General features: G+C 35.7%; 1 protein-coding gene across 2 annotated transcripts in view; it reads right to left on the bottom strand.

The window, feature by feature from the left end:
* LOC113056640 (integrin alpha-9-like) overlaps positions 1–23852 on the bottom strand; it is an 86845-nt gene that overhangs the window by 20290 nt on the left and 42703 nt on the right. For both annotated transcript variants that reach the window (XM_026223424.1, XM_026223425.1), the window contains exons 16-18: positions 9135–9287; positions 7780–7856; positions 6224–6371 (exon numbers count right to left, since the gene is read on the bottom strand). In XM_026223424.1, coding sequence (XP_026079209.1) covers positions 6224–6371; positions 7780–7856; positions 9135–9287 — 378 coding nt within the window. The remainder of the gene's footprint in view (positions 1–6223; positions 6372–7779; positions 7857–9134; positions 9288–23852) is intronic.

Here is a 23852-nt window from a genome sequence, read left to right as displayed (position 1 = left end):
AAATGATTCGCGAACCCGCTCCGAACTCCCGTACTGACTCAAATGATTCGCGATCCCCAAACTGACTCAAATTATTCGTGAACCCGCTCCGAACTCCCGAACTTATTCAAATGATTCACACTCCGAACTCCCGAACGGACTCGAATGATTCACGCTCCGAACTCCCAAACTGACTCAAATGATTCGCGATCCCGCTTCGAGCTCCCGAAGAATCAAATGATTCGAGAACCCGCTCCGAACTGACTCAAATGATTCACGCTCCGAACTGCCAAACAGACTCAAATGATTCACAAACCCGCTCCGAACTCCCGTACTGATTAAAATGATTCACGCTCCGAACTGCCAAACTGACTGAAATGATTCCGGAACCCACTTTGAACTCCCGAACTGATTAAAATGAAACGCGATCCGAACTCTCGACCTGATTCAAATGATCCGCGAACCCGCTCCGAACTCCCAAACTGACTCAAATGATTCGCTATCCCCAAACTGACTCAATGACTCGCCCAAATTCATTGTGGTTAAGGAACGCTATGTAAAAAGTGAGGGGAAGGGCAGTAGTATATTTTTTGGTTGTCAGGGACTGCCAACGTTGAAGAGTGGGGGATGTCATATGGAGAGGTTGTATTTTATTTGTTTTGGGTGCTGTGTGCACAGGACGCATATTACATTACATTTAGCAGACGCTTTTATTCAAAATTAGCATATTAGCAGATCGACTACAAATGGAGAGATATGGCAGATAAAAAAAGAGGGTTTACAATGAGGCAAGAGGCAGGACCCGCATAAATATCGGGGCAGCTTTCCAGCGGTGGAGAGAAACTCAAGGATTGGGAAGGGCTGGAATCAGACACTGAGGGTTTTTTTTTTGTTTCTTTTTGATAGGTGAGTAACGCTGATTTTGCGTTGTTTCACACAACTTATCCATGTTGGCTTTTGTTTGAATATGCTTGTGTGTCATCTTAGCCTGTTTCCACGATCGTTGCCATGGTTGCGCACATAGGTGTGGGGTGAAGATTTCAAAATAGGGGCGAAGCACGGTGGCCGAGAGAGCTCAACGCGCTGCAACTTTACAAAACGCGTTCAAATAGAAAAAGCACCAGCAAATTAAGAAAACATATTCATCAGTTTGACAGCACATCTTGCTGCTGCAAATACTCAAAACACAAACAAATACAGAAACGCTCTGCAAATACTCAACACTAACAATTTTTGAGTATTGATTACATTTGTATAACCATAGTTGTACGAACACCATGGTTAAACTTAGTTAATGATTACAGATTTTTTATATAATAAATGTATTTATTAATGAATTCATTTCAATAGTAAAACCATAGGCTATGTTTTGTTTTTGTAAGGTAAGTTGTAAAAGTTAGCCAGCTTACATAACTTTCACAGTTACAGTAATTGTGTATTTAGTCAGCTTATTTAGGCTAATAATATCATTAAAAAAACAAAAAAAAAAACAAAGCTAAGGAATCTTTGACCAGGATTGTTAAAATAAACAAAGATCTTTTCAGAGCAAACATTGATGAATAATGTCCCAGCCATGCTTGTCACTTTACGGTTCCCTTCCTTGTGTATTTGCAGCACGTGTTGTCAAACTGATGAAGATGTTTTCATAATTTGCAGGGATTTTTGTCATTTGCAGCATTTTAGCTCTCTCGGCCACCGTAGCAGGTCCTGTTGGGGTATGGGTGTGTTTGTTTTGGTGCTAAAGAATGGGAAGCAGGCTGAAGCACAATAATAATCTAACCATTACTTTGTACCCACCTTCTCACTACATGCTGTTCTGTTGTTCAAACACAAGACGATGGTGCTGCCATTGACGTTTATGTTCTCAGTGTGTGTGTGTGTGTGTGTGTGCTATGACTCTTGACCCCCGGGTCCTACGAGGAGCTGGTAGCTGCCTCAATTGTGCCTGTAGCGGTAACCATAGTGATCTTATACTGGTGCATCTCAAAAAATGTGAATGTCATGGAAAAGTTCTTTATTTTTTGTAATTTAATTAAAAAAGCAAACTTTCTTATATTCTTGAATCACAGACTGAAATATTTCAAAAGTTTTTTTGTTTTAATTCTGATGGTGACTTCTAGCTTAGAAAATTTTTAAGTACTTTTAAAAATAAAGTAGGTTTAATTATGCCCTCAATACGCAAATACAATCTGGGCTTCAGTGCTGCGTGGCATGAAGGCAATCAGTCTGTTGCACTGCTGAGGCGTTACTGAAGACCAGGTTGTTTTGATAGCGTTTTGACAGGTTGTTTTCATTTGGATCCAGTCCAAATGAAATGCTAAATTTACCTACATCTGAAAAGAGGACTGTGGATTACTGAGCAACAGTCCATTTCTTTTACTCCTCACCCCAGGTGAAATGCTTCAGACGTTATTCTCTGGTTCAGGAGTGGCTTGGTTCTAGGAATGTGACAGCTGTAGCTTTTTTCCTGAAGACGTCTGAGTGTGTTGACTCTTGATGCGCTGACTCCAGCTTCAGTCCACTCCTTCTCAAGCTCTCCCAAGTTCTTGATTCGGCTTTTCCTGATAATCTTCCCAAGGCTGTGGTCATCCCTGTTGCTTGTGCACCTTTTCCTACCACACTTTTTCCTTTGTCAACTTTCTATGAATATATTTTGATACAGCACTCTGTGAACAGCAGCCCTTTCAGCAATTACCTTCTGTGGCTGACACTCCTTGTGGAGGGTGTTGATGATTGTCTCTTGGACAAATGTGAAGTCAGTAGTCTTTCCTATAATTGTGGTTGCATTTTCTAAACTATCCTAGGAGGTACCCTGTATTTATACTCAAAATTAATCAAACTAATCAAGCTCAAAATAGTATATTAAAATTTTTGAGACACTGAATTTATTTTCTTAAGCTGTAAGTCGTAGCCATTAGAATTAAAACTATTGAAATATTTCAGTTTGTGTGCAATGAATCTAGAATATAAGAAAGTTTGCTTTTTTGAATTAAGTTAAAAAAAATCGTCTATGTCTGAGCTGGTAGTGGGTGGAGTGCTGTCCAACAGGACTGGGAGTTAGATTCGTCTGCTCCCAGTTTATTGGTGAGTCGTTCCCGTCCGAAGTTAAGATCCAGCTTCACCTAAATTGGAGAGTTCCAGTCTGTCTGCCATAGTCATAATTTAGATATAAATATATAGCTTGTGTATATTCACGAATTGCAGTGATTTGTGTATTGTACGACTGGTAATTTTTTTATTCTGGTGTTGTGCTATGCTGTGTTTATTATCTACTGTGGAGATACTTCCTTTTTGTTTGTGTGAGTGTTGTGTTGGTGTGAGCCAGTGATTGACAGGTGGCCGCTGTGTAGACGCCACTGCTTGGCTAGAGACGGACGGACTTGTGTTAAGGAATTCCTGATGGACTGCGGACACTTAAGGACTTCCGGTGGATTTTGGAGTGTTTTATCCTGTGCAGCTTTTAAGCTTGAGTGAGAGTGTGTATGATGTACCCTTTTTCTATTTTATTGTTGTAATTCGAGATCATAAATATATTTTTTTTATTGAACTGTTGTCTGGGTATATCTGTTGTGTTGCTCCCACCAAACTAAAAGAACTTGCAAATAAAAGATAAGGCTACTTTTATTTAGAGTCCCAGCTCTTTAATTGGGTGGCGTAGTCGAGCTACAATTTAATTTCTGTGGGGTTTATTGTTCTGGGTATGAATTTGGGCTCCTGGGGTCTCAAAAAAGAAAGATTTTCAATCTCCAAGATGAACGTAATGACAACACACTATTAGAAAAAAGGGTTAATTGGGGTTCTATATAGAACCATAGGGTTCTTTACTCAACTCCAAAGAACCTTTTATGCTAAAAAGGTTCTATAATGACAAGAAAGAACCCTTTTGGCACAAAGGTTCTTTAGGCTATTATTCATTCATATATTACATTATCCTGCAACATTTTGTATTTGTAATTAAATTATTGTTTGTAGTAACTTAATATCACATTTTAATCATGCTGATTTTTGGAGAAAAACTGAAATGGCAATCTTAGTGTGATATTGATTAACTACATAAAATGATATAAATATATATATTTTCTAACCCCCATATCTTGAATTTTGTGATCATTCACATGCATTCATAAAAGCATTTGAGTACACAGAATAATGCAGTGAAAGAAGGCACTCAAAATGCACACGCGCACTAGTATGACTTCATCATGTAACTTTACATTAGCCTAGATGCGTGCACTTTTTAGGCACGATTTGTTTAGTTTTTGAATGAACTTGATACTGTTAAAAGGCACATCATTAAAACAAAAGATACGATTTCACATATCATTTCACATATTACATTCCGAATTTAATATTGCTACCCATATGCTTCCATAGGTGTTAAGGAAGGAAAGAGATGTTTTTTTAAAGTCAGTACTGAATTCTCTGTGTGTTATTAAACTGAAACATTAACAAATCTCAAATGATGTATATATTGGCTGTGCGACTGTAAAATAAACTCTTATATTTCATCTCCAGCCAGCTTGCTTCCTTCTCTCTGCCTTGTCTTTTAGTGATTCAGTAACCCTGAAGTTAATCTAATCATTTACTCACCAATTTGAAGGTCTTCTCTTCACCTGCCGCAATTTATTAGAAGGACACAACGCAGTTGATCTAATTACACTGAGTGTGTTTCTTTGCCAGAAGGGCCCCGGGGCCAGCTAAACAGAGTGATAGAGCTTCTGAAACCAATTCACTTCTGCAGATGGTTTGGGTTGCAAGACAAACACAGAGACAACAGGAGCTACTATAAAACAAGAGGCGAGCACGAGTTCACACTCGCTCTGCGAGAGACGCTCGTAGACCGGTCAGACGCTTCTCACAGTGCGGGATAATTAGAGGCGTCCTGCTGCGCGTATAAAGTACTACAACAGCAAACAAAGTGCGGCCCCTGTGTCTTCTCATAATACACTTCCACCAGGACCGTCATGAGGAAATACTTTCAGAAGAGAGAGGTAATGCTGTCGAAATTATCCAATGAAATTTAAGATGGTAAAACAATGTTAAGAGCTGCGTCTGTATCAAAACACAAGGATAAACAGAGAGAAATCTGAGCGCTTAAAAAACATACTCAGGACAAACTATGTTTACGTTAAAGATAATTGAATTCTTTCAGAAAGATTTTGGAATGCAAAAACAAATGATGGTCAAGATGTCAAATACGCCATTAAGGCCAGAACAAAAGTTAATGATTTTGAATATTTGGTAGAATTTTTTTTTTTTTAGAATGCTTTTATTTTGGGGGTAAATATCTATTTAAAAAATAATAATTATGTAAAGAAAGTACATTATACTAGTTTGGAACAACATGAGGGCAAGTAAATAATTCATTTCAGGTGAAATATCCTTTTAAGAAGCGGTAGTTCTCTCAGTCACTGACAGCTAATTTATATATATATATATATATAAGTCACAATTAGGAAACACATGATCAAATATATATATATACAGTATAATCCATTAAAAGTGAAAGATCATCCATTAAAATGTACAATTCCACTCCTTTGTTTTCTCTTTGAGAAGGCAGATTTGATTTTAAAGAGGTGAAGTTTAGCAATCTTAAAGAGTCTCTCCATTAATCGTCAAACTAAAGGAGGAAATGTTCTTGCTCATGCTGCTGATAACTACAGAATGCTTTTGAGCAGAAACAGAAACAGGACTTGAGGGAGCTCAGCTGTACTGTAGGTCAGTGTGAGACACGTTTGAGAAGCACAAGATAACGATACACTGACCATCTGCAAGAAACGCTCCACTTCCTTCTGTTTCCACAACTTCCTCTGCTGACCGAATCTCTTTATATTCGACATGCTTTTCTCGAATCTGTCCCTTTAGATCATGGATATGATGACCACATAGAAATGAGGATTCAGACTCATCACATTTTCCAGTGCATATCATTGAACCTATCGGTCACCATTTGGCACGACGTTCATGGCACACCCATGGGCCACTTGGTGCATATTACAAAAATAATGTTTAAAGACTTCAGTCTAATTGGCTGACTTTATGCAATTTTCAGTAGGTTTTTATGAAAACATCTTAGGAGTCACTGAACTAGTTCCTGGATTTGCAAGTTTACTAATTATATTGGAGTATTCAGTTTGAAGCCATTGACCAGAATAAACTGCTAACTTCAGCAGCCTGTAAGTCAATAGTCAAAAGGTCCGGTGTAGAGAAACCTATGGCAAATAGAGTTTGACTGACTTACTCTTTGTAAGAAGTTAATGTAGTGAACCTCTCTGGAGAAGTTGAAGTAGATGTTGGTGTCGTAGGCATCATCTCCAGCATTAGAGATGGTTACATTTAATGACACGTTTTTCACTCCACCAAGAGCCAGACGAGAACTGATGTAACGCCTGAGAAAATGATAGACAGGAGAACAAGTCAGACAAGAAACCTGTTAAAAATAAAGGAACCTGGCTTTGTGTATTATGAATATCCAATTGCTTTGTCCCTTCTCTTTTAAGATCTACTATTTGCTAAATATAATATATATATATAATTTCTGCATCATATTTCACACCATAAGCAAAAAATTTTTTTAAATAAAAATAAAATAATTCAATAAAATGATATTCTTAATGAAAAATTATGCCTATTTTAGAACCATCTATTTTTTGCATTGTGACTTTATGACAGTTTTATTAGCAAATTCTCATGACTGTACAGTGAAATTAACAATTATATTATTTTACTTAATATTTCACTGTAGTATTTCTTGTAACACTACATTTTAATAAAAAGAAATGTAACTTTGCATAAAGAAAAAATAAGCCAAATTTAATATAATTAATATTTTTGCATTGACAAATTGATCTACAAATTATTATTACTGTAATGTGAAAATAATTGTTGTATTTTTTTAATCAAATTATTTATTATATATTACTGTACTACTTAGTGTAACACCAATTTTATTTGATAATTAATTGAATTAAATGAATAATTAATTAAAATTAAATTAAATATTGCATATGAACCAAATTAAACTTTATTTAGTATTCTATATAAAAAATTAAGCACATTTTACTTGCAAATTCTCATATGAATATATATATATATATATATATATATATATATATATATATATATATATATATATATATATATATAGCAATAGCCAACAATGCATTGTATGGGTCTTTTATATATATATATATATATATATATATATATATATATATATATATATATATATATATATATATATATATATATATAATTATTTTAATAATGCCAAAAATCAATGGGATATTAAGCAAAGAACATGTTCCATGAAGATATTTAGTAAATTTCCTATTGTAAAAATATCCAAACCAAATTTTTGATTAGTAATACTTCATTTAAATAAAAGTAAATAAAAGTAAAAGTAAAATATCAAAAAACATTTATGCAATAAAAATATTGTAATACAAAAAAATGTATAAAAACTAGCGCTGGTCCTAAAAACAGACCTCATTTTTCTGTCACAGAACATGAATGCTTATATTGTAGCCATTTTGGTAAAATGTGTTTTCAATTACCATACTAGCACATATAGTAAGCTCTACACCATCCGCTCTTTAAACAGTGAAGGTACTGCATTTAAGGAAACATTCTGATTACAGAGAACACGGATCATTGGGAAGCAGACTGCAGGACCTCCTTAAGTCCAGCTAATGTGTGACGTCATGGGCCGCTGAGAGCCAAGCGTGTGTCCACACCCACAGACTCAACCCTACTGACAGAAATCCACTGAAAGCAAGAGAGAACCAGGGGCTTTACCCAGAAAGCAGCAGTTTCCCACGAAGCCTCAGGTCAGCGGCGCAGTCCTCTGACAGACAGTTCTTCTCAAACCACGTCTGTGAAGAGTCAAACAGAGCACAGGATGTTTACACCACCTCACTGTCATGGGACACAAATACTAGAGGGTGCTGTTGTGCAAGACTTCACACGCTCGATGGGACAGTTTTCTGAAAGCTCTAGTATTTGAGTAGTGGTTTCAAGAGTAATGCACAAGAAAGTGCCGTGTGTTTGCATTGGACATATTTAGACATCGACACCTTTGCTTTAGCGCTACAGACACACTGTATAGTTACTAATAGCCTCAGATTCCATTGTAATGGATTCCTGATGTGCTGAAAGATGCCAGCAGCGTGTTTCCTAAAGCTGGGAAGGAAAAGCATATGGCCTAATGGGAGGGTGGGTTATGAAGTGGGGTGTTGGCAAATAAATTCATCAATCTTCCACATTCCACTCACAGAAGAGTCAACAGGCATCATCAAGCGCTAACTAAAACCACATTTATCACTGGAGAAATGCATCATTTCTGGCATTCTGAGCTTCTGGGTGATGCCAACGGCAGAGGAGTAGAAGGTGAGAAACAGTAAATTAAAGTAATGTTCTATATGAGACCATTGTAAAGAAATTAAAATGTAAAAACGTGCAAAAACTTCATACAGTTGTAGACACTCAGACATACAGGTATAAAATCTGCCACTCGAGCAATACCTTAATACAAAGTAGCTACATGAATAATTTAGGTACTAATATGTATACTTTTGGATGTTAATGTTTACATTTATGGTTCTAATATTCATCCTTTAGGAGTAAATATGATGCAGATTTTGAAAGGGTTTCACCCCAGTGAAAGCTAGATCGTGTACACACACACACACACACACACACACACACACACTAGGGCTGTCAGCATTAACGCATTAAGACACACAATTAATTCAAAATCATTAATGAAAAATCAGACGAACCATTAAGCAAATGCATTCAAACAATCAATGTAAAGCAGCTCTAGTGTAAAGAAAACTAAACTGATTGTATAAAGCAAACCAGTGTTTCGCTAGTAAAGTTATGAAAGATAAGGACTGTGATCAAGGCAAAGATGATGCAGTGACAAACAGAAGTCATACAGTAAGCATGAGTGAATCCTTTATATTAACGAACAAACAAAGTGTTTATTTGTGCTCTCAAAGCACGGATCACACATTGTATTTATGCACAGAGGATACTGTTTTGATTTGTCATGTGTATGTTCCTGTGTTTGGTCATTTGAATGGATTTGTGTTGTGCAGTCTGCTTTTAACTTAATTTCGTGGGTGTAGTAAAAGGTGGAAATTTCAAACCTCGTTCTTTGCAGCGATCTTCTCTCCTTTTTTCCAGCGTAGAACAGGAGAGAGCGAGGGAAGGTCACGGTCCTGGTGTCCATCCACAATGTGTTTTCCTAAGCTGTAGGCTGCTTCAAACACGATGGCAGCAAACACGTCCTTCACTTCTTTCTGTTAAACAGTACAAACATAGGAAAATGTGACTTTTTTTTTTACATATGTTAGCTTTAGTGTTTCTTCTAGTACTTAAACTACTTGAACTAACCTAATTGAAAATGAGAAATGTTGCATTGGCAAGTAGCCGTAATAAAATGATTAATACTACTACTACTAATAATAATATTTTATATATATTTATATATAATATAATTTTTTTAATAGTTTTTTAAGTACCCGTATTTTTCGGACTATAAGTCGCACCTGAGTATAAGTCGCATCAGTCCAAAAATACGTCATGATGAGGAAAAAAACACAAGTCGCACTGGAAGTCGGATTCATTTAGAACCAAGTAACAAAAGAAAACATTACCATCTCCAGCCGCCAGAGGGCGCTCTATGTCTTCAGTGTAGACTACAGGAGCACTGAGCAGCATAGAGCGCCCTCTAGCGGCTGGAGACTGTAATGTTTTCTCTTGGTTCATTTCTCTCGGTTCATGTCAAATTAATTTTGATAAATAAGTCGCACCAGACTATAAGTCGCAGGACCAGCCAAACTATGAAAAAAAGTGTGACTTATAGTCCGGAAAATACGGAAATTTTATTTTATTTCATTTTAGTTATTTTTTTTATAACAATTTTTTGGTAACAATAATAACCCTGAAGATCTATTTCAGAAATTGTACAGGATTGGTTATTTTAGCATTTCCTTCAGTGCTTCTACTGGCACAGAAATGACACTTTTCCTTTAAGTACGTCGACAGCTCATCACATCCGCTAATGTGTCAAAATAAAAGCACAGACTGATTCAAGTGTAGATGAATGGTCCATCTGACAAGTAGCTCTCCCAATCGGTGGCTGTGTAACTGGCTTTGCACGGGCTAATTTCACATTTGCGGTGAAAAGTTGAGGCTCTTTGCAAAGCTGCTCAAAGCTCTTGCTGGCTCGGGCAAGTGATCTGTGTGGCATTAAAGAGCCACTAGATGAACATTTGGATAAAGCTGGCACTGCCTTGCCCCAACACACTTCATCTTCCCTTATTCTGGCAAAAGGAGTGTTTCCTTTGGCACAGCGCTTGGAAACAGTCAAACGAAAAGTCTGAATGGGATCAAATCTCGACATCCTCATTAGAGGACACTAAAGAGGGAGGGACATGGGAAAAACCTCTTTTCCTCTCCTGACTGTTAAACGTCACTCGGGAAGGTGAAGAGTCTTTCATCTGCACCACCAGGATAGAAAAGCAAACTAGGCACCCCTTAATATCTCTTTCTTTCTCTTTTCCCTTCAGGTTTATCACATGGTTTCTGTTTGTACACCCACCCATCCCCTTCCTCAGCCGCGCTGATTCAGGCCCATGTTTTAACTCATCAAGATACACTAGATAGTGTACAACTTCAGAGTTACTGCAGGAAACAGACGTGTGGTGGTCAATGGACAGCTTTAGTCTCATAGATTTATTTACAAAGGTATGGAACAACATGAAAATGAGTAAATAAGGACAGGATTATTTTTTCCCTCTTCAAAAGTAAACACTTAGCCTGTTTTTATTTTGCCATTTTTACTGATATATATAGTAAATAGTATAATATATATAATATAATAGTAATCCTCATATTCTTATATAAATTAGATCGGTTACAACTGAAACAATCTATGGTATTTGAGAAATGCTGTTAAATTTTACTGTTAACTAAATTAAAAAAAAAAATGAAAATGGCTTTCGTGTATTAAAAATAAAGCTGAAATAAAATAAAATAAATATTAAATAAAAAATTAGAAATGTCGCCTTAAAAAAAAGCTGAAATACTGGAATGACTAATACTGTAATAAAATAAATCAAAGCTAAACCGAGATAATAAGATACTAGGATAAATTACAGAAGACATAAAATTACAAAATTACCTAAGTACTTAATAAAAGTAAAATAAAAACTAATTTTTAATAATTACAATAGTATAAAACTATAATAGTATTAAAAAAAAAAACTAAAATAAGAGATGCTGGTACTAACGCACACATACAGTACACGCACACACACACACACACACACACACACACACACACACACGTTTGTTTTTGTGTAAAGTGGGTTCATCCCATAGGTGTATTGGTTTTTATTCTGTACAAACTGTATATTCTATGGCCCTACACCTAACCCTAACCCTCACAGGAAACTTTGCGCATTTTTACTTTCTCAAAAAAACTCATTCTGTATGATTTATAATGATATATATGATGTATAAGCATTTTAAAAAATGGGGACATGGGTTATGTCCTCATAAGTCACCCTCTCCTTGTAATACCTGTGTCATACCCATGTCATTACACACACACACACACACACACACACACACAATGTAGGTGTATAAATAAAAGTATCTGAGAATCAAAGCTTATGTAATAAACCCTAGATTAAGCGTTTAGTGGCCCGAGTCCTGTGGAAGACGTCTCATTCATCGCCTGAGAGCCTCTCGTGTGCCAGTTGGTGTCCAGAGAGAGGCTTTTGTTACAGTACTACGCTTAACGTCCTAAAATGAACAATATAAAGCTCAGAGTTGTGTAAGGAGCTGGTGTTCTCCTCAGGTCCCAGCTGGGATTGAAGCAGAGCGTATATCAAATGAACTGTCCGACCGGTGACCCCCACCCAGGGGAGCAGTAAAGATCAGGAGACTGACGGCCAGACCTCAAGAACAGACTGTGTGCCACTTTCACCGGGCCACATCTGAACTGAGAACATGAATGACCTCTTGTTCTTCAATAAAACAAGATTAAGTGTGTACCAAGCATATTCATGATATTCAGCAAACTAAAAATAATCACCAGACCAAATAAACAGTCCAGCAGTGATAACTGAGTGGAGTTATCTGTAGGTTCAGTTATGTATATCTTACATGAAAGTGCTTTACATCTAATTAAGTTCACTTGGCTGAATCCCTGCTTACTAGTGATGTTAGTACAGCTCCTACCACAACAAACACACACACACACACACACACAGACACACATTTGTTTTTGTGTAAAGTGGGGACATCCTATAGGTGTAATGGTTTTTATACTGTACAAACTGTATATTCTATCGCCCTTCACCAACCCTACACCTAACCCTAACCCTCACAGGAAACTTTGTGCATTTTTACTTTCTCAAAAAAACTCATTCTGTATGATTTATAAGCGTTTTGAAAAATGGGGACATGGGTTATGTCCTCATAAGTCACCCTCTCTTTGTAATACCTGTGTCATACCCATGTCATTATACAGAGTTGTGTCCTGATATGACACACACACACACTCACACTCATGCATACATACGGTGAATAAACAGTAAAAAAAAAAAAAAAAAAAAATTACCATTACGTTTTTTACTTTTATGACCCTCATATTCATTCATTTTAAAACAAAAATGGCATTTATCGTATTTTTTAGAAAACTACTAATGATTTCCATTATTTTAAGTTTAAGTTTACATTATATTTACAATATATACATTAGAAAGCTGCTTAAGGAGTATGACAATGACAAAAACTGGGATTCATGGGAATAGCACAGGAGAAGACGGGCCGGCACAGAGGAGACACAACAGGAACAAGCACCTCCTGCACACGAGGAAGTAGTAGGTCATATCTGAGCCTTGGCCTGTGTTTTACTAGCTTTTATCATCATTATTAATGCCTCCTTTCGCCTTCTGCTTCCTCCTTTCCCAGCCCCCCAGACTCCATGCTTTGCTGTATTTATAGAGCAGAAGAAAGCACGCCTCAGGTCCTTTAATTGGGTGGGTGGCATCTGAAGGGACCCCAAACAACTGTTTCCCACATGCCGTGGACACACATCGACAGACTCGAGCCAAGCAGGTCAGTCAGTCGCCACAGGCTTCAGCGTACGTCTGTTTCCTTACATTGTTTCCATTTGGCACAGTAAAGCCTTTCACAGAAAGACTCGGCACTATACAACGGCTTCCCACAGGCAGATTCACAAGTCATAATAGCACTTTTTACAACAGCTATAAAACTAAACTGTCAGAGCCAATGGTCACACTTCAGGCTACAGTGCTCATGTTACTGTGTATTTATATTAGTAATCATTCAACACTACTGAAAACTAGTGTATGAATAATAAATAACTGGCTGCTGTGTGTCTGCATGCCAAGACAAGCACCTACCTATATAATAAATAACATGTGCATTAATGGTAATTATTTTGGAGAGCTGCTAGTAATTAGTGGCGTTTTCATATACGTTTGATTTACAACCATTCAACCTTTTAATGCACATTTGATACATAAAATAATACTGGATGATTGGCATATTTATTTACACGTCTATACAAAAGTTTAGGGTTGGAAGAAAGTAATAAGTTTTTGATCTAAATGATCCTTGCGGAAGATTTCTATTTCAATTAAATGCAGTTCTTTTGAACTTTCTATTAATCAAATAATCCTTCCTAAATAAATAAATAGATAAATATATAAATTTTTATATATATATATATATATATATATATATATATATATATATATATATATATATATATATATATATATATATGTATATGTATATATAAATTACATATTACAATATATTCAGATAGAAAGCAGTTATTTTAAATGGTAATAATATTTTACATTTTTACTGCATTTTTAACCAAAAAATGCATCTTTTGTGAGTATAAGAGACTTCTTTCAAAAACAAAAGCTTTTCTGACTCCAAATGATTAGCGGTAGTGTACAACTGTGTTTAGATCAAGATTACTCAAAGACTAACATATTACAGTAAGACAAAAACATGATATTAACAGTAGAGCGTCTAAAATGATAAAGTACTTTTTTAAGATCTTGAAAGTTTCACCAAAGAAATGTAATAGATGCTAAGGGACAGTTTTTGTAGGTTGTTTTACCAAATATAATCGGATGCTGTCATTGATCATACTTGGAAGTAAAACAAATATGATTAAAAAACCTCTATAGCCACGAATGTGGGAAATACAGTGTCTAATGTATGAAGGGTTGGATGGCGTCCATTCCCAAACTTACCAGAGCAATAATCTCCCATCTGAGGATCATTGAGTCTGACCTCATGCTTTTGAACATAGAGACAGCGGTGAAAATAGTGCTGATTGAATGATAAGAGCTTGTGAAGAGCATGTTTGGAGTTTTACATAGAGACGTCTTAATGAGCATGTGAAAGAATCTGTTGAATATCCTTATAAGTGGTCAATCTTAACCTTATAAATAAAAAGCATTAGGAATCGGATTTCAAAATACTGGAACAACAGTAATATTATAAAATATTATTACAGTTTAAAATAGCTGTTTTCTATTTAAATATATTTTAAAATTTAATTTATTTCTGTGATGCAATGCTGTATTTTCAGCATCATTACTCCATATGTTTTTTTTTTTGTAAAATGTATCTTGTTTTAAGAAAGCAAGACATCTTTGTAGAATGTAAAAAGGTTTTATAATGTCATCAGGCTGTAAAACACCTTTTCTGAAAAACTTTCACCTAACGTTTAAGGGAGGCCGATATCATGAAACGCTCTCAAGAATGTAATTTGTATTTAATGGCTTAAGTTCTTCAGTTATGTGCCAAAATGAGAAGATTTGCAGAACCAGCAACCAGCTTTGATATATGACCTTGTCAGTTTATCTTAAAGATAAGCGGGGCGGCTGAACTTAACACTTTTTCTGTTCTTCAGGGACGGCAGAAGGGATGATGTCATCTGAACAGCCGGCGACTGTGATTGGCTGAGGATCCACAATCACATGGCTACCACCAGACTGCTCCAAGAGTTATTAAATACATGCAGAGTGCACAAACTGGGGCTTTATCGAGATCAAGACCCTCAATGCCAAACAGAGTTCCTGCTATTAATTTACGCTCCGCTGTAGGATTCCCTTTTAAGGGCAGACACATGCATGACTTGTATTTAGAGTTGTGCTAAAAATATGAACTTAAGCAAAACATGAACTTCAATCCAAAGATCATTATTATTATTGCTCATACATTTGAGAAACTATTCAACTTCAGCATGCAATCTATCCTGCATCATTTGTTCTACAGACACAATAATGCACGAAAAACAACCAAGAAATCCTTAAAGGGATAGTACACTCAAAAATTGGACTGAAGTGGTGTGGATTTTATATCAGATGTTTGGACTCTCATTCTGACGGCACCTATTCACAGCAGAGGATCCACTGAGCAAGTGATGTAATGCTAAATATATCAAAATCTGCTGAAGAGTACATTTCAATAAACATTTTTCAATAGCCATTTTATTGTATGCAAGTGATGAATGAGTGAAACCTGAAGATTTTCCTGCATGACTCACCATCAACTCCTCTAATATTATTGTCTTTGACAGACATTGTACAAGATGACAATGTCCCATATGGAACCAATTATAAGACACAGAGGGGGAACAAAATTTAAGGCATTAAAATGAATAACTGTGATGAAGTACACAACTCATGGAGCCTGAAGTAACTGTGCTGCATGTGTTTGCAAATGCGATAAACTTATTCATTTGTCAGAACAAAATGGTTTGTGCATTTACAACACGAGTTCCACCTTGGGATAAATCACTTGGACTGTGGAAAGCTACAAATTAGCATGAAAGATTAACATCACCAGAACAGTTCTCTGGACCTGAACAGGTGAAGCTGCATTTGATTCCCGCATTCAAAGCTGGAATGAACTGGACGTGAACCGAGCAAAGCCTGAGTGTTAAGATATTTCTCAGATCTCCCTCCAAAATCCACGAGCTCATCTGAAACGGATGATAAATCGCAGACACTTATTCTTGAAGTGTTAGTCCATGTACAGAAATGCCTTGTTCATAAACAATTCAAACTAGCAGCTCTTTCAAACTGCTTCAAAAAAAAGAAAGATGATGAAGTCATTCAGAACATAATTGTGCTGTGTGCAGAGAGACGGTTTTCAACATATAAATGCTCCACAGCTCTGTTCTTATAGTCACAGGCAGCAGAGAAAACAATGCTAAATGTAAATAATAAAACTGTCTAACTATATAAATATGCATAGAAGACAGAGTAGCATATTGTAAATATTTTACATTAGTTTTTATTTTTTATTTTCAGTTTAACTTTTTTTTTCATTTTCATAAGGTTTATATTCATAATATTTTTTATAATATTTTAAGTAAAAAAAAAATTACACATTTGTTTTAGTGTAGAGGTAACAAAATGCACAATTTTGCACCAGCAATACAGCAATTTCCCTGAGCATTTATTAATTTGCATCTAAAAAAATCATTGCTTAGTTTCACAAGACATGTCTCTGTTGCAACTTTTGATACTTTTTAGCTCTACAAAAGTAGCAACTTGCAGCACAAATAGTGCTAATTATATTGATGCATAAAACATATATATATATACTGTATATATAGCCATGCAGTCTGCATTTACAAACATTTGTGGTGAAAAAATGGGTTGTTCAGAAGTGCTCAGTGGATTTAAGTGTGGTACTGTGATAGGATGCAACCTTTGCAATAAGTTAGTTTGTAAAATGTCACCTATGCTAGATACTCTGTGGTCAACTGTAAGTGCTATTATTGGAAACGTTTAGCAAAAGCAACATCTCAAACATACTTCCAGTGAAGGGAAATCTTAATGCTTCAGCATACCAGCACACTTTGGACAATGCTATGTGGAAACAGTTTGGGGAAGACACTTTCTATTCCAGCATGACTGTGGCCCAGTGCACAAAGCCAGGTCTATAAAAACATGGTTGGATGAGCTTGGTGTGGAAGAACTTGACTAGCCCACACAGAGCCCTGACCTCTGACCCCACACCTTTTGGAACAGACTTTGCATTGGAAGTGTGCCTATAATGCCTTCAAATGCTGTCTAGTTGGGCAGCTCGCTAGAGCTGTAGTGACGCTGAGGCAGATTTAATTTAGGCTTGTTTGCTCAAACTGCAGCCGTTATCACAGGGACACATAGTTTCCGAGCCGTTCCATTAAACCCCCCTGAGGACTGCTGAAATTTTCCCATGAGAATGATGATGGTTAACACACACTGGAGTGAGAGCATATGGGACGCCCATCACTTGAGCTGGCTGGAAACTTATTCCATGTGTGGTTAGCATGCAGAACCCCTCCACACTAATTCATTTTCCCTTACTGTATGTTACACAGCACCCACAATGCACTTATATCTTATTGAAAACACAGTGGCTATGTCACATGACCTAATATGTAAAAAAAAATGCATAATGCACACAGAAAAAAAAAATAGATTTACATTTACATTTATGCATTTAGCAGACCCTTTTATTCAAAGTGAAATACGGTGCATTCATGCTATACACTTATTATACCAGTATCTGTGTTCCCCGGGAATTGAACCCATGACCTTTTGCGTTGCTGATGCAATGCTCTAATGCAATACACATAGACACATAAGTGGATGAAATACTGGAACAATGTCCTTGTAAAAATCATGTTCATAATGTAAAAGGTATTCGGTATGTGACCTTCAGTTGAACACACAGCTGGGATTTATAAATCTGGAATAGAGGTGCCATGCTCTTGTAGCGTAAATGGTCTACAATTTTATTCCAATTTAAATACAATAGAAAAAAAACCCTCAAAATTAAGTACTGGGAAGCATTGCAGCAAGTAAAATTTTATGGGAAAATCCATTTAACTATCAGGGGAAAAAAACTTATTAGACTTATTAGAATGAGAACAAAGCATTCATCACATGCTTACGGAGAAATCAGGCCAAGATACACACACTCTCTTAACACTTCACCAAAAATTACACTGCCCTGAAATCTTTCCAATGTGCAAAAATACACCGGTATTTACAGGACATTCATTTCATTTGGAACAGTAACAGAACTCAGTCCCTTTGTCCTTGACATGTACAGTAATATTTCCATGGCTCTACACATCTTCCCTGCTGCTATCTGTCGACATAAATGCCTGGAATATCTGATATGTCCTTAGGTTTTCCTCACTAAGTGAGGAGGTGGGTCATGTCAAGGGGAAGTGTAGGGAGAGCTAAGAAGATCCTTCACTCCTGATACTCATTCCCAGAATTCCAAGCTGTATCAAAAACAGGGCACTCCTGTAAAAGGTCTCAAAATCAGTGCGCACCCAGGAAGCACTGGATGATTGGGATTAGCTCCTTTTATGGCGTTGTAATGTGAGTGATGGATGCTGGAGGGAATATGGCTTCCATCACATTAAAACCAGTTCAAGAACACTACACAAAATGAGGCCAAGCATAAAAATAATGTATTTTGAGAAGCTGGCCTTCTGTTTTTACAGCTTTCAATCATTTTGAAAGACATCAGATCATATCCGTACGGCTTTAGTTATCTACAATGCATTATTCAAAACTGACAGGAGACTAAAATAACTTATGCTTCGGCTGTTGGATGTTCGCTTTCAGTTCTATTAAGAAAAAAAGAGGAACGACAGCAACAAAAGAGGTTCGAGGAGTTTCCTTATGATTCTATCTTTATAGAAATAATATACAGAATCCAATATTTTATACAACTATAAAACATAAAAATCAGTAATAAATATTGTTGTCATGTGATAACAAGTGAAATCTAGTGATTTAGGAAATGAGAATCCATTTCTAGGAAACTAGGATTTTTTTTTTTTAAATATACAATAGTGTAAATTTAGGAAAAAAGATAGAAGACAGAAAAGAAAGGTCAAGTTGAGTGTACTGCATTACACACACACACACACACACACACACAGCCGGAAAAATAAGTATTGAACACATCACCATTTTTCTCAGTAAATATATTTCTAAAGGTGCTGTTGACATCAATTTTTAACCAAATGTCGGTAACAACCTAAGTAACCCAAAGCATACAAATAAAACAAAACAAATTAATTCAGAAATTAAGTTATGTGTAATAAAATTGAACTACACGGGGGAAAAGTCAACAGCACAGCACCTTTAGAAATATATTTACTAGATAAATAAAATAAATTATTTACAAATGTTTTTGTTCATGTATTATTTAGAATTATGGATTGAATATGGAACACTTCATTATATTCAATCTAGAATACATAAAAAAATGAATGTGAAGATCAACGAATGTTACATTTTTAGCGAATCGTTATTTGAAATATCTGAACATGAATTCAGTTGTTGATAGATTAAGCTGAATGTTTGTTGTTCAACAGCAGTCGGTCCATTAGCTTTATCTCTCTGTGTGAACATCAGCTCATCCTGGACGCTCAGGACGACAGCGACAGATGCTTCCTGCTTCTGATGAGATCAGGCCTCATAAACCGCTCCACTGCTACAGTGCAGTTATTCTGGGTCTATTGTTCTGATCGCTGCCTGCCGCCTGGATACAATCTCCAAATCTACAGCGTGTGGGCTGAGAGATGTAAAATAAACTGCTATATGTTTGAGCCTCTGCACTGAAGCTAGTCCACCACTGCGCTCCATTAGAGACCACTAGTGTGACTGTTGTTTAACATTCACTGGAGAGAAGTCAGGTGTTCAACACCAGACACATAACAGCATGTCATAAGACCACGTGAACAAGACACGCCAAAATCATGCTTTAGGGAACAGAAAATCAAAAGTAACAGAACAATGTGCGCTTGATGAAATGCACACGTTTGTGAGACAATTCTTATAATGGAAATGTTGGTCGAGACGTAGTTTCTGCTGTACAACCAAACCCTTTCTCTGTGGCTCATTTTATATTTAAAATGTGTTTTATTATATATTATGATATTATATTAAATATATAAAATGTAACAAATAAAAAAAATATTTGAATACTATATATAATAATATATACCATATATATAACACACTATATATACACAGTATATTATCATATATATGGCTTTTTTAACTATTTTAGACACTCTAATACAATTATAAAAAAAAAATTATAAAAGATATACTAATTATATTAGATATTGTTTTATATTAGTAATACATTTGGTAGATTTAATTTACTAAATATATATTATATATACATATATATTTATACACGTATAGGAAATCCTGAGGTACTCCTGACAGTCATCATATATATATATATATATGATGACTGTCAGGAGTACCTCAGGATTTCCTCTACAGCAAGTCTGCATTAACATCATTTAACAAATTCATTTACATTCTGGATATATTATAATACTTTTGAAGCTGGGGTTTTCATTCAAGTATTATAAGATTAAGCACCATGCTGTCTACTTTACCTGCATTCAGCAAGCAATTAAACAGACACTTTGCTATTTCATATGAAGTTTTCTGCCATTTTGATTGTTTCCGAGTTCTTTCCATGACATTTATTGACAGTTTTGTGGGTTTCTTGCATTGTAGCATTTTTTCTGTCACCATGCTTTATAAATAGGTTCTGGAGTTGTGAGCGTGTTTAATAGGAGACAGCTGGATATTATTACTTTCCTCCGTGTGGATTCATTGTATCAGCTTTCTTGGCCGGGTGTAAATGAAGCCCGTGGAATGGCACTGGAGGAATTGCAGCGTTGTGTTATATGTGGCAACACAAAGCCGGTAATAATGGTATTATGCTGCTATTTGAACTTTCTATTCATCAAAAAAAAAAAAAATGATTAAGTTAAATGTGAAGCAGCACAGCAACTGTTTTCAAAATGTATAATAACAACAAATTTTAATAAAATCAGTTTTAAGAAGAATCATGTGACACTAAAGACTGCACTAATAATGCTGAAAATCCAGCTCTCCGAACACTCAAATAGTTATTATATATATATATATATATATATATATATATATATATATATATATATATATATATATATATATATATATATATATATATATATATATATATATATATATATATATACACTGTATATAATATTATTGTTTGTTCTGTATTTTTTTATCAAATTATTGCAGCCTCCGTGAGACTTCTTTAAAAAAGCATAAGAAATCTCACTGATCCCAAACTTGGTAGTGCATATCGTTCAACACTATTTAGGGAGCAGACAGACGGACAGCTTGGTTTGGGCCACAACATTGCAGGCAGTTTATGTAACTCAGAACGCATGTGTTTGAGTGTCGAGAGCTTAACTGTGTCAGAGATGTATATCTATTATATGCTATCGATTACAATCCTCACTGGCTCCCTCAGTGCACTCATTGCATGTGGCTGGCTGTGGAAGTGAACCACATACACACATTTGAGGTGTTGGTGTAAACATGGTAAACAGAACCAGCAGAGGCATGCCACACAACAACCAGACAGTCTTTAGCTTCTCCACTACATCAGATCCCAGTCCTATCTGTCAGTATCGTGAGTGATAGAGTGACATCTATGCACAAACTAACCTCTGATTAGTACATAAGATACTGGAATGTAAATGTATAAATGATGCTAAGCTATTTCTATAGAAAAAAAAAAGAAGTGTATCAATGAGGTTGAAGGTACAACAGTCAATGAGGATCTAATGTACTAAATTTCATATTTAGTACAACTGAATATATTGTATTCAAATCTATTTCATAAATATAATAAAGAATTCTTATGTTCATCAATACTGCATTTATTTGATATGGGAAAAAAAAGAGTAATATTTCGAAATTGTATAATTTAAAATAATTATTTTTTTTATATAATTAATTATTAAAATAATTATTTTAAAAACAATTATTAATCATAAGTATATAAAATAATTAATTTTGTTTATTTTATATGACTATGTATATTATAATATTACATATAATATAACTGTGATTATTTTTAAAAATATAAATTTTTTTACTTGCTATTGTTTTTATTAATAGTTTTTTTATACACCTGAATTTGTCTAGTTTTATTTTATATGACGCATATTATAATATTATATAATTTATTTAATTTATATTTGCTTTCTAAAATATATCTAAAATATTTTATTTTATATTACGTACATTATAAAAGAATATAAATATTACAAAACGTAATAGAATACATAATTTATATCATGTATTGCAAGCATAAAAAATACTGTTCAAGCTGATTTATTGCATTGGGATTCAGGGTGAACTGTCCAGAAAACACTCTGCCATTTCCCTTTTACTAGTGAAAACAGTGTGTGTGGCCGCCACAATAACACAGGAAATAGATTCGTCCCTTGCATCTGGTTCTGTTCATTTGAGTGTTGAAGTCCCTAATGCCTTATCCTTCATCATGGACATTTAAACCCGGCCTGACTCGCTTCAACACTCATCCATGTACATGCAATACGGAAAATCCACCCAAGCAGGTTTCTGACCCATCGTGCACGGAGTGCCAAGAAGAGAACACGCATAAAAGCTTGAATCACGGATTGTAAAAATGACACGAGATGATGAAGTGAATGGTTAGCATGAGGGTGGCAATGGTAAGCCAAAAATCCATCCCAGTCTTCCACTCAGTTCTTAAAGATTTCCCGACAACATCATCCACAAACTCCGACATCCATCATGATCAGAAAAGCCTCTCAGGTGCGAGTGCAATACATATGCAGCTCATCTAGCTAAAAATAGCCAAAGAAAGAAAATCTGGCATGTCTGGTATAATATTCCGAAACCCGTGCCAATAGAAATATGTTTAAAATGATCAACAAGATTCTTATGTAATGCATCATATTCCAGCAGGGGGGAATTATAACTAGACTATTTACTAGATTTGGAGAAACCCTTGTAGATGCATGTTTCCTTTGGCACGATGCAGGGGTTTTACAAACGTTTCTAACCTCGCTGTGCACAGGAAGGGTTGTGTCAACCAACCACAGCAACCATTGGAAAAGCAGAATAAGTTCAATTAAATGTACGTAACATCCTCTGATTAAATCAGATCTAATTCTGTACTGTGCTGCAATGATCCTTCTTAAACAGGAAGCGCTGCAGGCCGTCTCACGGACTGTGTCTGTTCAGAGATATAACAGAATAAAGATAAACACAACTCAGATATCTATATTTGGCCACTTTGAAGCTTGTCTTAGATATAATTCATTTAGTTTCTGTAAGCCAGTCTACTACATATATAATATACATTTGAAAATTTATAGAAATAACACATTAAAACAAAACAAAACACATAGCAAGGTAAACAAAATAAAACGGTGTATGCAGATCACTCTTAAATCAAGACAAAGGTCCATCTTAATTACAGTATAGTGAACTATAGTGAGTCTGAATGTGTTGAGCTCGCGGACCGCTGTGACGTTTCTGTAGAGTTAGCGAAGGTTCCCCAGCTGGTTTCCATTAGCATACCTCAGCTAGTGAGTGGGGGTCCTGGCTTCATGTGGGAGACGCTAACACTGGGATAAATGAGAGGATAGCCATGCAGACTGGCCCTCGGGACTGATGACGGGGATCTGTGCTGCTTTGAGCTCGCCGACTGAACAAACACTCGTGTTTCAGAACATATTTGAGAGTTGTTTAACACACCGATACAAGGCTTTTACATTATAACTAGCTGGTATGGGAATTTGTAATAGTGTGGAAGCCTGTTTCTGCTGTGGGACGGAATCATAAAAACTGCAACTTTTTCAGACTTTCTAGAAACTGGAGAGAGTTTGCAATTTTGGAATAAGAGTGAATTGGAATGAA

The sequence above is a fragment of the Carassius auratus genome, chromosome 38 (genome assembly GCF_003368295.1).
Source record: "Carassius auratus strain Wakin chromosome 38, ASM336829v1, whole genome shotgun sequence".
NCBI classification, from domain to species: Eukaryota; Metazoa; Chordata; class Actinopteri; order Cypriniformes; family Cyprinidae; genus Carassius; species Carassius auratus.
The sequence above is the reverse complement of the archived record's forward strand: the minus strand, read 5'-3'. Positions and strand labels throughout refer to the sequence as shown.